The 14,423-nt window shown below is 45.9% G+C and overlaps 1 protein-coding gene across 1 annotated transcript in view; it reads left to right on the top strand.

Moving 5' to 3' along the window:
* Positions 1 to 14,423, top strand: part of COL4A1 (collagen type IV alpha 1 chain) — a 147,037-nt gene that overhangs the window by 130,313 nt on the left and 2,301 nt on the right. The window contains exons 44-51 of the mRNA XM_023621826.2: positions 783 to 855; positions 1,675 to 1,746; positions 2,878 to 3,006; positions 4,001 to 4,099; positions 5,028 to 5,240; positions 6,167 to 6,344; positions 10,004 to 10,118; positions 13,151 to 13,323. Of these exons, the coding sequence (XP_023477594.2) occupies positions 783 to 855; positions 1,675 to 1,746; positions 2,878 to 3,006; positions 4,001 to 4,099; positions 5,028 to 5,240; positions 6,167 to 6,344; positions 10,004 to 10,118; positions 13,151 to 13,323 (1,052 nt within the window). The remainder of the gene's footprint in view (positions 1 to 782; positions 856 to 1,674; positions 1,747 to 2,877; positions 3,007 to 4,000; positions 4,100 to 5,027; positions 5,241 to 6,166; positions 6,345 to 10,003; positions 10,119 to 13,150; positions 13,324 to 14,423) is intronic.

The raw sequence follows: 14,423 nt of genomic DNA, 5'->3' as shown, positions 1-14,423 counted from the left end.
GCCTCAGTAACATAGAAATATACTCCCCATTCCTACTGCCAGTCAGTGACTATCTGTCTCTCTCTATATATACATATGTATAAATGTGTGTGTATGTATATAGATATATATTTTGGTTATGGCACTTTTTAAAATAAGGTAAAGCAAAGAAACAAATATATGTAAGAACCAATGCAATGTTTTTTATAGAGAGGAAGGAACAGCTATGTTGAAATAGCTAGAAAATGAGATAATATTTTAAAATACATGAATATTGCTATATTATAAAGGAAAATAATCCTTCGTTAGTGTTTTCTGTCTTCTTTCCATATTTACAATCACTTTTCAGATAAGATACGAAGCTCATTCTAAGGGAAAAGCACTCTCCTTGAGTGTTTAGAGGAGAGTTCTCTGGAAGGGTAGTTCGGTGTTGATAGATTGATCTGTTGCCATAACAAATAGTTAGGGAGTTCTGACTCTGTTCATGGCATTGTGCTGTGGGGTGGGGACAGCCAGAGGTAAGATTTGTACCTGCTTCCAGAACTTACCATGTAGATGGACAAGCCGAGGGGACACAGTGAATGAAGCAAGTTGTTCCAATTTCCAGCTTCCTAATTTAGGCACACACAGAGGTTTTGTCATTCTTTTTACATCATTCAAGAAACCACAAGGCCCCGTTTGTTTACAGAGCTACTTTGCAGAACCTCGAGGGGCTGTCCCAGCTTCCCAACAGCCGGTTACTTGAGAGGCTTCTCGGTCATCTCCCGAGCAATTCTCGACTGACATCCTCTTTGTGTGTCTAGGGGATTGGTGGCTCTCCAGGAATCACAGGTTCTAAGGGTGACATGGGCCCTCCGGGCGTTCCGGGATTTCAAGGTGAGAGAGTCACGGAGACGCTGCTCGAAGACACGCTTACTACACAAAGCTTCCTAACCACGGCGCTGTCACAGTGATACAACCGGCGTCATTACAGCCCAAGACAGAGTTCCCTCTAAATTAAAAATGCCGTTGCGGCGTGGCGGCCGGGTTTGTATAACCCCGTGGATGGCAGTGTCAAGACGTTCAGATTTCCTTACTAAGAATCAGTGGATCATTACATCTCAGTCATTTGCATATCAATAAGAAGTCATAGATTGGGGCCATTTGTTAATTTATTAATGTATTAAGCAAACATTTATTGAGTGCCTGCCAGCTTCCAGGCACTGCTATTTTCACTGCTTAGTCAGATACATATGAATGAAAGGTGAGTAGAACAGGTTTTTGGCATCTTGTGGTCTATTTGGGGACATGTGTGAACTGGAATGTGACCAAAAGCAGTACCATTTTCCCCTCCACTGGTTGTGACCACTTTATGGTTTCTTGTGTCTTTGGAAAAATGTAACTTCTGGGTTCTAGAAAGAAGAGTTTCAAGAAAAGCTTTACATGGTCGACCAGAAGTAATGCTCTTTTCTCGAAAGAGCATAAATTGGAAATATGTTCACTGTGCATGCGTGCATGTGTGTGTGTGTGTGAATTCTTGTATATATAGTGTACACATGTATAGGTGTGATGGGCACGTGCATGTATATACATGCACATACACGTGTATATGTATCCACGTGTGTGCGTGTATATACATATGTGTTTACACACACACACACATACTTGCGTATCTTTTGGAATGCTGTGTAAGATCAATGTTCTGCTTTCCTCCAGGTCAGAAAGGTCTCCCTGGCCTTCAAGGAGTTAAAGGAGACCAAGGAGACCAAGGTTTCCCTGGAACGAAAGGTAGGAGAATTTGGCGGGGCCTTAGGATGATTTGAGGAAGTATGAAAGCCATTGAACACGTAGAATTAGGATGTTTGGTCTCACATCTGTGAAAAGACTTGAAGGTTATCAGAAACAGCTGATTAAAAATTCTTTGGTTGCTTGTCAGGATTGCCATGTTTGGCTAATTTAATTGACATATTTACCAGAAATTTGGCTTGAAAGGCAAGTGTGTTACATCTGTGACTCAGGTAGACCCGGTAGAGAGACCATGACAGGCTCAAGATTCACACACTCTCCCAGGCTCTAAGGGTAGACCGGAATCACCCACTTAGAGTTGCCTTGGAATGAAAGCAGTCTTGCACGGACAGGCTGAATGAATTCTGGTTGGACAGTAAGGAGTTCTCCACAGGACACGGTCTTCCTTGGCTTCTCCACCACCAGGAGCCAACAGCAGAAAGTGGCTTCAAAAACAGGATAATCTTGGAAGGAAATGATTCAAGTGTAGCCTGCATCCCGTTCTCATCTCATACATCTAAGGCCATGTTTAATTTTCAACACCATATTGAGAGAGAGAGAGCAATGGGAGTGCACTGAGGAGGAAGGAAAGAAACAGAATATGTGTGAAGGAGGGAGAGAACGGAGGACGTTTGGCTGAGGAGAGGGGCTGAGGTGGACCTCAGAAGCCTCTGCAAACTCTACGTTGTTGCTGCACGTAGCTCAAGAGCTGTCACGCAGAAGAAGGATTAGGTGTATTCATCAAGAAAAAATTAAGACCAGTGGTTCTAGTGTACAGTAAGGCAGGTTTCATGTCAGCATCAGAGAAAGCTTCCCAATCGCGCGTTGGAGCATCTGAGTGGGAAGCAGGCTGCCTGGGAGAGAATGGGCTCAAGGGAGGCCAGACAGCGTTGTCAGGGATTCCAGAACTGAGTGGACAGTTTGCTCTGTTGACCCCAATATCTGTTCCAGTCCCAAGGATTCATGGGAACGTCCAGATACATGGATGTCTTGTGAGGATCTGATTACTTGTGTTTTTGATGATAATTTTACTTTTAAGAAACATCGTTTGGATTGGGTTTCACATTGCAGTCTCCTCTTGAGGCTGTTTGTGTCGAACGTGAAACTGATTGGTGACGTCCCTGATTCCCACAGGTCTTCCGGGCCCCCCCGGCCCCCCAGGGCCTTACGACATCATCAAAGGGGAGCCAGGGCTCCCTGGTCCGGAGGGTCCCGCAGGTCTGAAGGGGCTTCAGGGACCTCCAGGCCCCAAGGGACAGCAAGGTAAGAATAACCAGCCTGCGCAGGGAGGTGTGGACTCCAGAGGGAACTGGGTGGGATTTCCTCCTCACCGTGTGTCTGAGAGCAAAGTCTCTGGGTGATGACTATAGAAACACTTATTTGAATATGGCTTTATTACCTTTCTTTAATGTGCATCAAAACCAAATGCAGTTTGTGAAGGGAGCTGAAAAAGCCAGAATGGAATACGAGGAAAGCTAGAGGAACAGACAGGTCGACGTATCTGTGTCCCTTAGAAGGACATGGGCTGCAGGAACCAGTTCGTCTTTCCCTAGCTAGAGACGAGGGACAGCAGGAAGCAGCGGTCTAGAATTGTGAGAGTCGTTGCCCTTGGCAGCCGCCCGGAAGCCCCACCCAGCTGGCAGGGATCTGTGCGAATCCCTGTAGTTGTGCGATGCCTGGGTCTAGAATCCTGCTGCTGCTTTGGGCCAAACACTTCCAATTTCAAGAGCAGTAGGGGAGTGGTGGGTGGAAAATAAAGGAGAATGAAAACGTTTAGAGTCGAAAAGTAGCATCCATGAAAATTTAAGTTTAAACTTAAATAAATAAACTGTACACCTGAAAACAGAAAAACTATCCATGTCATATATCCGTCGCCTGAAAATTATTTGAGATGCCAGAATATGGCTGAGGGGAACATGATTGAGGAAACAAAAATCTGTCAGATCTCTCCCCACCCCCCACATGACTGCCTTATCCAAAACTACCTGCCAAACAATAACAGCAAGAAGCCGGGAGAACTCTGAACTGGACGACGAAGCCCCCGGCCTGCGGATGGGAATTTGGCCGTTGCCTCTGCAGAGGGTGTCCAAGGCTTCGCACAGAAGCAGCACATGGGTCTCTGGGCAGACTTCTCCTCTGCAGTCTAAGCCTTGAGCCTGCCTCCCAGGGGTCACAAAAGATGTTTCGAAAGGGACGGGAGAGGTACAGCTGGCTGCTATCCAGGATGGGATCGTGAATTCTTTTTCCTTTCCTTTAGGTGTGACGGGGTTGGTGGGCTTACCTGGACCACCAGGTATCCCCGGGTTTGACGGTGCCCCTGGCCAGAAGGGAGAGACAGGACCCTTTGGACCTCCTGGTAGGTTTGCTGTGGGCTCCCAACCTAATTACCCTCTACCTGCATCTTTGAGTTCCCAGCAGTAGGCTCAGGCATGCAGAAACCTGCAAAACGAAATGGAGAATGTCCCTTGAAAGACTTCCAAAGAAGTCTGTTTCTTAGAAGAAATAAGATCCTACAGAAGAGTTAAAGGTTGTCATGTCTTCTGTGGAGAGAGATGTTGATCCCAGCACAGTGTTTCCAGATGTAGTTGAAAGAAGGCCAGTAGTGGTGGTCCTGTGTGGTTTCCTGTGAGGGAAGCCAGCTGCAGCGACAGAAATTCTGTTTCAGCAGTGGACAAGGGAAGTAGGTAGTAGAGCCAGTGTTGGCCAAAAGGCGGCTGTCCAGCATGAGATAGAGTTGGCCTGCTTCCTGAGAAAGCAGGAATCCGATCGCCCCTAATGAGATGCCGAGGACTGAGGGCGTCGGCTAACGGATGGGGCCCAGTCCAGCAGGAGGTCTGTGAACAGTTTTGTGGGCGGCAGAGTTACCCAAGGATGGAAGGACCCACTGCCCGGGAGCTTCCTCACTGCTCCACTTCCAGGCTCCGGCTTTGGGTGGCTGTGGACAGGAAGCGCCCTTAAAAGGAGGTTGTTTTATTAATTCTGTAATAATCCTCGCTTAGGGGAGCCCCCCAAATGCTATATGAAAGACATGCACAGAATCACATCATTTCCTCCATTTATTCATATGTTCCTTTTCGTATATTTCATTTATTCACTGCATTCAATTTTTTGAGCATCTGCTTTGCGCCAAGCTCTGTGCTTGTAAAACGTCCCGAGTTGGTCTGTAAAAGGAAAAGCGAAGACACTGTGAGGGAGGTGGGTGGTTGTGTGTGGTTAGTCCTGCTTGAAACCTTTCAGGGGAACCTGTTTGTGACTAGGGAAACTAATTCTCTTCTGTCTTCCAGGTCCGAGAGGGTTTCCGGGCCCGCCAGGCCCTGATGGACTGCCAGGATCCATGGGGCCCCCGGGCACCCCGTCTGTTGATCACGGCTTCCTTGTGACCAGGCACAGTCAAACAATAGATGATCCACAGTGTCCTCCTGGAACCAAAATCCTTTACCACGGGTACTCTCTGCTCTACGTGCAAGGCAACGAGCGGGCCCACGGGCAGGACTTGGGTGAGACAGCTAGACATGCCTGTATTCATCTAACGTGGGTTTCTGCGTTCGGTGCTCAGTCTGTGTTCAGTTCAGGGTGCCACGAAGACCTAGTTAATGAAAGGAGGGCTTGGCCGTATGTCACTCCATCCTGACCAAATGAACTACCATATTACTGATGAGAAGCCAAGAAAATGTAAAAGCTGAATCTTTGAAAGTTTTTAAATTAATAAAACTTTTCATCTTTCCTTCAAATTATCAAGTAGGAGCAAGATTTCTGGAGTACACACTTAACAGTTTGCACCGAAATTCTTAAAATAGGGCAGCTTTACTGTTGCTCTGTTTAAAATATGTCCATGTTATCCTGCTCCAAATTTCTCTGCATATCCTAAGCTCTGCCCCCGTTAGTTTGATCAGTAGAAGGCTGCACATCTGTCATCATTTTCTTAGTCTCCTGTAGACATCCCCCACCAGACTATGTCCTAATGTCAGGGACCTCTAACTTTTATTGAGGCTGGAAATAGCAGCAGCTATATAAAGAGATCTCTGCGTTTTGGGCAAAACTATCATTAAAGACATTGTCCACTGTGTTCTTGTCCATTGTACAAGGAGCCCCAGTTAAATTCCTTCTAGAATCCAGTCCTAGAAAAAGCTTTCTCTTTACTGATAAACTGGTTTGTTTCCTTTAATCAAAATATCCTACATAATTCTTCGTAGTTTCCCTTTTGCCTTAATCCCTTTAAATTTAATGTTCATTTACCATCGTACTAGTCTATTTGGTATATTTCCTTCCTTCTTCCTGTAATTTAAAACATTTTTAGTTCCATTTTAATGTCTATGTCAGATATATGTCTTTCGTGATTAGGCAGCTCAAATCCGTCTTGCATAGAGGTGGACTGTGAATTCTAATGCGATCCCTCCCATTGTCTTCTCTCCTGTGCCTCTAGGCACGGCTGGAAGCTGCCTGCGCAAGTTCAGCACCATGCCCTTCCTCTTCTGCAACATCAACAACGTCTGCAACTTCGCCTCCCGGAACGATTACTCCTACTGGCTGTCCACCCCTGAGCCCATGCCCATGTCCATGGCGCCCATCACTGGGGACAATATTAGGCCATTTATTAGCAGGTGCGTCAAGCGTTTGTAGGAGCAAATGTGTAACTGAAGAAGAAAAATTGCTTGTAGTCTAGACAGAGGGTTTCTTTTTTTCATATTTCCCCAAAACATTCAATCCATTGCCATTCAGTTTATTAATTGTGAAATCTGAGTTTTGTAACAGAAATCAGCCACAAAAATTAATTTGATATAAAAGTCATTTATCCTCTTTAAAAATTACACTGCAAAACCATGCTGAGATAACGCCCAGCTTCGGGACAGAATTCGTGTTGCAGGTGACTCCCTGTGGTGGTGGCCTTTCCTCCTATGAGCGAAGCAATGTTGCTGGATCCCAAGCATTAAACCAGCATTCTCAACCTTTTTCCCTTAAATAATTACCTCCCTAGGGAGCCTTTTAAGACATTTGCTTTCTGAAATGTCCCCAATTAAAAAAATTTTTTTTAAAGTTTTTATTTTTAGTAGTAAAATACACATAATAGAAAATTTACCATCTTAATCATTTTTGGATGTACAGTTCAGTGGCACTTAATGGAGAGATTCAAATATGGCTGTGAGGTGGTCCCCATGAAATTGTAATACCACAGACGTACTCTATGCCTGTGCTTCCAACATGAAAAGATTATACAGATTTACTGCATACAGAAAATGTGTACATATTAAGGTTTTTCTCATATTCCCCCACCAACTTTTGCTTCCTTGGTGACACTGTACCCATTGAGAACGCATGTGTTTGACTGAGCGACTTCCCAAATTAAGTGCTTTCCACAATAATTAGTGTCTGCAGAATATTTTCAGGTCCCCGAGAGTCTGCCTGGTAGGAAATAAGTTGGAAAATTGAAGTTATTGTGACTGAAAAGTACATGGCAGTCCTATCTTTACCTCTTTCTTCTAATTAAAAGTTGATTCCTTAGCTCCACTCAGAAGTCACCGAAACGTGGCAAATGTATGAATTCATGTGACTAAGAAGCTATTCTATAATTTTACTTTTTACACACTACGATAATAAAAGCTGAAAAGAATAACAAGGCAGGACAGGTTTGCCTCAGGAAAGTGAGAGTGAGAAAAAATTTAGCTTTTCTGTATTCCCTTTAAAGAAATAAGCAGCCGGGAGCCCCTGCATGGGTGCAGCAGTGTCGTTGGCCATCAGTCACTTGATGATCGCTGCCAGTTTGGGGAAGACTGGCCGGTTATGGTGTCTGTGGCTCCGGCATGTGGGAAGGCAGGTCCCGGGAGATCATAGTCTTATTAAGAAAACCGTACCACCTAGAACCCTGGAACAGCAAGTCTGAGAGACGCCTGATAAATAGGAAAATTGTAGGTTTTTGATTGCCTTACACTCAAATATCTCCTGATGGCTTTCTTTGATTCTTATTTTGAGTTATAAGAAGACTTATTTTACGGGTCTTAAAATGGGAAAACTCATTCATTGCACTTCCAGAGTGCCCCCTTTCAAAACAGACAGTGCTTTACGTGTCACTGAGTGCCTGTCGACTGTTGTTTTGACATTTTTGTGCCTGATGGGGAAGGAAGACTAACCAGCTTTGTGTTTTTGTTTAGCTTTCCTTGGACAACAGGTAGACCATGTGTTATTCATTTTTGTTTTCTGTTTACCTTCTTGATAAAATGGGCACTTGGCCTTGATTTGGTTGAGGATGCAGCCTCTGGCATGCATTTGCCATATTCCCAGAACGGGTCCCCAGAAGCCTTGTGTCTTAGATTTGCTTTTCTCTGTGGACGCGTTACTTCAGTCAGACACCCCTGGTTCTGCACGCAGGAGATGTTTAAATGGCCCAGTAGTATACATTTCTGGGTTTTCACATCTGTCTGTTGACTGACCCATAGAAACTCAGCGTGAAGGGACCTTAGGAGTCCCATCCGTCAAGCCTGCGGCTTCTTCTCGCGTTCCCTTCTGTGATAATGCTGCCCGTTTCTCCTGGCTCTGAGCACACGGCTTTCCAGGTCACTTTAACTTAATGGCTTGTGATGACTTCTCAGGACTGACAGGTTACGTCTGAGGTCTTCCCTTTGGGGAGGTTCTAAAGCTTAATTTTAGAAAGACTTAATAACCCCAAATTGTTCATTTTAAAAAGCAGAAAAGGTAGCAACTTTTCTGCTTTTGTCCTGAGAGTAGGGCAAAGTTTTCTAAGCACTTTCTGGCTTTCTATGATGACAAGAGTCATCATAAAACTACTAATTGTTTAATTATTCTAGTGGAAAGACCACTGGTCTGAGAGCAAGGAGAACTGAGTTCTGGATCTGGCTTTGACACAGCTAAGCATGGCCTCAGTTTCTTCATAAATAACATGGGGAATTAGACTGTATGAGTTTTAAGGGACCATACTGCTCCTGAAATCTGTGACTCCGGGTCCCTCATCCCCCATCTGACGGGGTCAGCACCACCTTCTCGTCAGCCGCTTGAATCCCCCCCAGCCCAGAGAGAGCCTGGAATGAAGCGCTTTGCTCTGTGCTGCGTTTCTGTTCCTGCGTCTGGCAGACAGATGGTGGCAGATGTGTGAGGCCAATTTCAGTAACTCTTGTTTAACAGAGTCTTTTAATTCAACTGCATTTGTGTGAATAAAATAGAAAATTGCACACCACACACACACACACACACACACACACACACACACACACACACGTCCACGGAAACTCGAATGACTAATTTCGGCCCTCTTCCCATTCCTCATCCATTTTCATGCAAATGTTCCAGCTTAACTAGGTGTAATTATTAGCACCATTTATAGTCATTTATCAGCATTGTTAACACTCTGTTCATTTTCTGACTTGAATGTAATTATTTTACTGCTGGGGTTTAATGTTTTGTTTCTTTTTCTTTTTTTTTTTTTTTTACAAAACATTACCCCACCATCAAAGGGTTCCCTTAGCTGAGCAGGTCTGAGTCAGAACACTGCATTGTTTTAATTTATTCTTGAGTGCATTCCCAGCGGCTGAGTGTGAGCCAGCCTGGCTTGGGAAGCGTCCTACCCTGGGGAGGGTCCTTTGGGACTTACTCCAGCTGCAGTGGCCCTGCTGACAGCGTCTGCCCAGGGCCGTCCCTGGTCTTCTGGCGCCGGGTCGGGAACAAGTCTCCTGGAGGAGGCTTCTCTGGCCATCCAGCCTCACGTGCATTATTTGTCTTAGTTACTCTGCTTCACTAAATGTATTTCTTATATTGAAGAGGATTCATAGCTGAAAACAAATTTCTACATTCCGGAAGTGGTAGCACTTGGTCACCAACTCTTTTTTCTTAAGAATTAACTGTGTTTGCTGAAATACATGCTGATTGTTGAAAAATTGGAAAACGCTGAAATGCACAAAGGAGAAAACAAAAGTCACCTGTAGCCCCAGCCCTTCCGGGATATGGCCACTGTTACAACTGGGCCTTCCGATTTTCTTCTTCTAACAAAACAGGTGGTTAAATAACAAGCGTTGGACCTGTTTTTGAATTTAATATTTTAGTACTGAGATGGGTTTGTAAAACCGACAAGAAGGCTCTCACCCTCAGGGTCCAAGCAGTGGGCCGTTATCCATGTGATCAACATGTAATTGAATCAGAAAGATCGAGTGAAGAGAGTGAGTGCCAATGATGGGGGAAGGAACGGACAAATAAAGGCTTTGTCCTGCGCCGTCCCTTCAGCTGTGCTGAGTGTCTTTGCTCTGGTACCTTCCAGGTGTGCAGTGTGTGAGGCGCCAGCCATGGTGATGGCCGTGCACAGCCAGACCATTCAGATCCCGCAGTGCCCCAGTGGCTGGTCCTCGCTCTGGATTGGCTATTCCTTTGTGATGGTAAGCATTTTGGGAAACTCAGCATTTCCTGGAAGAGCTGCCCGTTGACGCCCCCGCCGCCTCTCTCCGAATGCTGCCACCTCTCGGTTGCCTGAACTATGCTGTGCAGGCATCTCCTGCCTCACTCCGGTGATCCCGCTGATGCGGGGTCTTTGAGCCGAGGAGTCGAAAGAAAGATTTCTTAGACTCTTAAGATCTGGCAGTAGTGCTCTTTTATTTAGAGAATAGTATAGAATAGCATGGGGACAGGACCCATGGGCAGTCAGAGCTTCTGCTGCTACCGCTTCTGCTGCCCCCGCTGGCATGGGGACAGGGCCCATGGGCAGGCAGAGCCGCTGCTGCTGCCCCCGCTGGCATGGGGACAGGGCCCATGGGCAGGCAGAGCCACTGCTGCTGCCCCCGCTGGCATGGGGACAGGGCCCATGGGCAGGCAGAGCCACTGCTGCTGCCCCTGCTGGCATGGGGACAGGACCCATGGGCAGGCAGAGCTGGTGCGTGGGGACAGGACCCACGGGCAGTCAGAGCTCCTGCTGCTGCCCCGAGTTGAGAGTTAGGGCTAAATTTAAGGCATAGGTATGTGAGTCATCTCTTTACGAGACAAAGAAAAAAAGTTAAAATGGTACCAGTGCCGGTAGGGTCCGGCCATTGGGCGGTCCCACCACTTTTAGATAAGAATCAAACCGGATTGAGTAAATGGCAGAAATCACTGCTCAAATATTATCTTCAACTAAAGACAAAGGATGATTTTGGGGTGGGGGGGTCAGTTACATGAGGTTGCCAGACAGTAAACAACTTAAGTTCTTGCCTTCCCCATTAAGAGTTTCCAGAGATAAGGCCACCTCCCCTTCCTCCTGGCACAGAAAGGGAGGCATGGAGATTTCCTTCACAAATGCAACTGTCTCTGATCAAAGAGCAAGCAAATTCCGCTCCTCGGAGTCTGCTTCTTATCTGTAGTTTTAAAAGTAACCAGCCTAAAAATCCTTGTCATAAACCGTTTTAAAATTAAGCAGCCTAAAAATCCTCATCACCGCCAAAGCATCCCCAGGAGCCTGGCCTGCTCCACTGGGGACAGCAGTGGCTCCAGCATCTGGCCAGAGCCCTCTCTTGCCTCAGGACTGGCTTCTCTGGGACAAGGTAGCTGGGATGACACGATGAGATTTCCTGGAGTCAGAGGGTCTCTCAGGGAGAAGAGGGAAAGAGCGTACACATGGAGGGTACGCATTTTCTAAAACCCACCCAGGCCTTAAAGCAGAAGCTTGAGTCAGGAGAGAGCAGCGGAGGACTGGCTGGTGGTGTGCTGCCTCCTCCAGGCCGGTGTCCGGGAGCTCGAGTGCCCTCACGTAGGGTGAGACTGCTCTCCCATCACCCTGCTGTCCCAGATGCCAGGCCCCCTGGATGTTCCCTTCCCCTGAAAAGCCAATTAAAACAGGAAACATGGTACCTATTTGAGATCCCATTGTAGCTTCTTATTTTATTTTATTGTCTCAATTTAAAGTATTGATTGAATATATAAAAGCTTTGAACTTGTAAGGGGTGTACTGGAGTAACTCCCAGTAAACAACCCTACACAGTGACTTGCTGCGTCACTGCTGTGAGCAGGGCCCAGCTTCACACCCCCAGGTGGGGCCGGGTGGCACATTTTGACCTCAAGTGATCGTTAGCCTTATTATTTCATTGACAGGGAAAGTGGCTTCATAACTATTTTCTTCTGCTGTAAGTTACTCCAAGTGTAGAAGTTTCCAGGAAAACAGCACTTAAAATGCTTATGTGTGTATTCCACTTTGATCATGAGATTTCCTGGGTTGTTTATTCTGCGTTTAGACTCTTCAGCAGGTCCAAAGAATTTGCAACAACAACAAAAATAGCGAGTTGCTTTGATAATTCTAGATACTGCACTGTGACTCTAGCAAGAAAGCCAAAGAGGTACAGAAATCAAGACGCTAACAGTGATGTAACACAATTTTGACTGCAAGGTAGATGGGGGTTCTTTGACTATAATCATGAGAAGTACCAAGTGGAATCTCAGTATGACAGAAGCAGCCCCTGACCCAAGGAGTGAGGAACCACAGGAAAGCATTTGGTCACCACCCCTGCCTCATGCTGGTGTCATGTGTAGATCTGAAACAGTGATTACCTATAATTTCCCCGAATCAAGAGCAAATCAAAGAAATGATGTCCTAGAGAGCAAGGTGCCCTCGCTTCTCAGTCTCTGGGCTCTGGGCTGGCAGTCTGGAGATCCCTGTTCCCATCTCAGCCTTGCCTTGAGACTGATCTAGGGCCCTCAAGGCCTCATCTGGACATCGACGGATTCAGCTTTGTCCTCAGAGCTCCCTGTGGCTCTGAAATTCCAGTTTCTCAGGTCTGTTGTAGTCGTGGGGATGTTTTTAATGTCTTCTCACGTGTGTGGGTCCTTCCTTGTATGTCTTGGTTTCTGAGTAGAGAAAGATCCAACTGGACTCTGTTAGATCAAAATGCAATTTAACAAAGTTGCAAAGGTTCTTTTTCTCTTTCTCTTTTTTAAGTTTTCTCTTTTTAAAGAAAAAAATGGATGATTATTCTTTACCTTATAAGAGGATATATAGCATCTAATATAGCAAATATAGGATTTTGATTATCCTAAATAATTTTCTTTGGAAGGTCTGATTTCCCATCAGTTGGTTCCAAAATTATTTGCACAATTTGGCTGTTGTCTCATATCCCAAGTTAGAAGTGGTTTCAGTGTTTCAAAAATAATACATAGGGATGACAGCATTTCTTTAAGTTCTAATGAAGCTGGACTGGTCATCTCCTGTGTGGGGTGGAGCGGCTGGCTGATGTCTGGCGCTGTGTGGAGTACTGCTGTGCCCAGTGCGCGGAGCAGGGTCCTGCTTGCAGGCCGCGGGCAGTGTGGGCACCGGTGTGTTCCGTGGGGACAGGAGGCAGACAGAACCGGCTTTCTGGAAGGGGCATCCTGGCCCCACCCTGAGAACGTGCAGCTCTCTCCTGGTCTGTGGGGAGGGGATCTCGGACTCACGCTCACCCTTGTTCCGCAGCACACCAGCGCTGGTGCCGAAGGTTCTGGTCAAGCCCTGGCGTCCCCCGGCTCCTGTCTGGAAGAGTTTAGAAGTGCGCCCTTCATCGAGTGCCACGGCCGTGGGACTTGTAATTACTATGCAAACGCTTACAGCTTTTGGCTTGCTACTATCGAGAGGAGCGAGATGTTCAAGTAAGTCGGACGCCCCTGTCTCTGAAGGCCCCGCCCCCTTTGTGACTTTTAAGTTTAATCATCCATGATCCATATACCTTCCATTGCAAAGGCTCAAAGATAGCTATAAAGCAATAATTAGGAATCCTTCTTCCACACGTCGCGATGAATCTCTGATTCTGCTCCCTGTGGCAGATAACCGAGAGGATTTTCAAAGGCAGAGCTTAGGCGACAGGCTTCATTTTTCCATTGACTGAAGAACCGAGAAAGGAACAGGGTCATTCTTTATTCTTCTAGGTGAATCCACTACCGTGTAATTAAAGCAACTAAAATCTTCCAACAGGGCATTTTAAAATAGTGTATATTTAACACTCAGAGAGGAAAGTGAACAGCGTTCATTTTCATAGCGTTTATGATGCCGAATTTAGTGTACGTGTTGTCTGAGTTCCGAGTGACTTAACAAGACTTTAGTTTTTAGATCTGCGCAAATAAAAATTAATTTCAGCACAAATGCAGCTGAAATCGATAGGGAAGCCTTTCCTTTCTTTTCCATTACCAAAATTTCACCTTTAAAACAACTGTCCCAAGTGGCTGCCGGCCTTGTAGAAGTTAATTTGGAGCCGGGCCCAGTCTGTAATGGACAGGACCACATAATGAGTCCTCTGTCCTCTATTGAGTGCCAGCTGCAGCCCCTGCTGGAGCAGCCACAGGGGGCCGAGGGAGCCTGAACAATTACTCAGTGTTCATTCCTGAAATAAATGCTTCTCGCCCCTGGAGATAAGCCTTTCGTCTTTACCTTTTTGGAGAGAATTTTCTGGAACTCTGCTATGATCCTCTTTCTAGCTTAGATCATAAAAGGTGAAGCAACATGCTCGCTACCAGTAATTCTTTAAGCATCAAAAAAGTACCATGTGTCTAGTTGGTAGCTCACACGAGACGTTGTAGGCAACTGGGAGCTTGACATCATCTCTACAGATAGAATTTAGCTGCCGAAATGAGTACTTTGTACGTGTGTCAGCTCCTGGAGCTTCTCGTTGTAGGGGTAATAGGTAATCTTGGGGTTTTTTTTTTTTTTTTAACAGCAGCATAGGACAATGAAATAAAATGCTTTCTTAAACAAA

The sequence above is a fragment of the Equus caballus genome, chromosome 17, assembly GCF_041296265.1.
Source record: "Equus caballus isolate H_3958 breed thoroughbred chromosome 17, TB-T2T, whole genome shotgun sequence".
Lineage (NCBI taxonomy): Eukaryota > Metazoa > Chordata > Mammalia > Perissodactyla > Equidae > Equus > Equus caballus.
The sequence above is the reverse complement of the archived record's forward strand: the minus strand, read 5'-3'. Positions and strand labels throughout refer to the sequence as shown.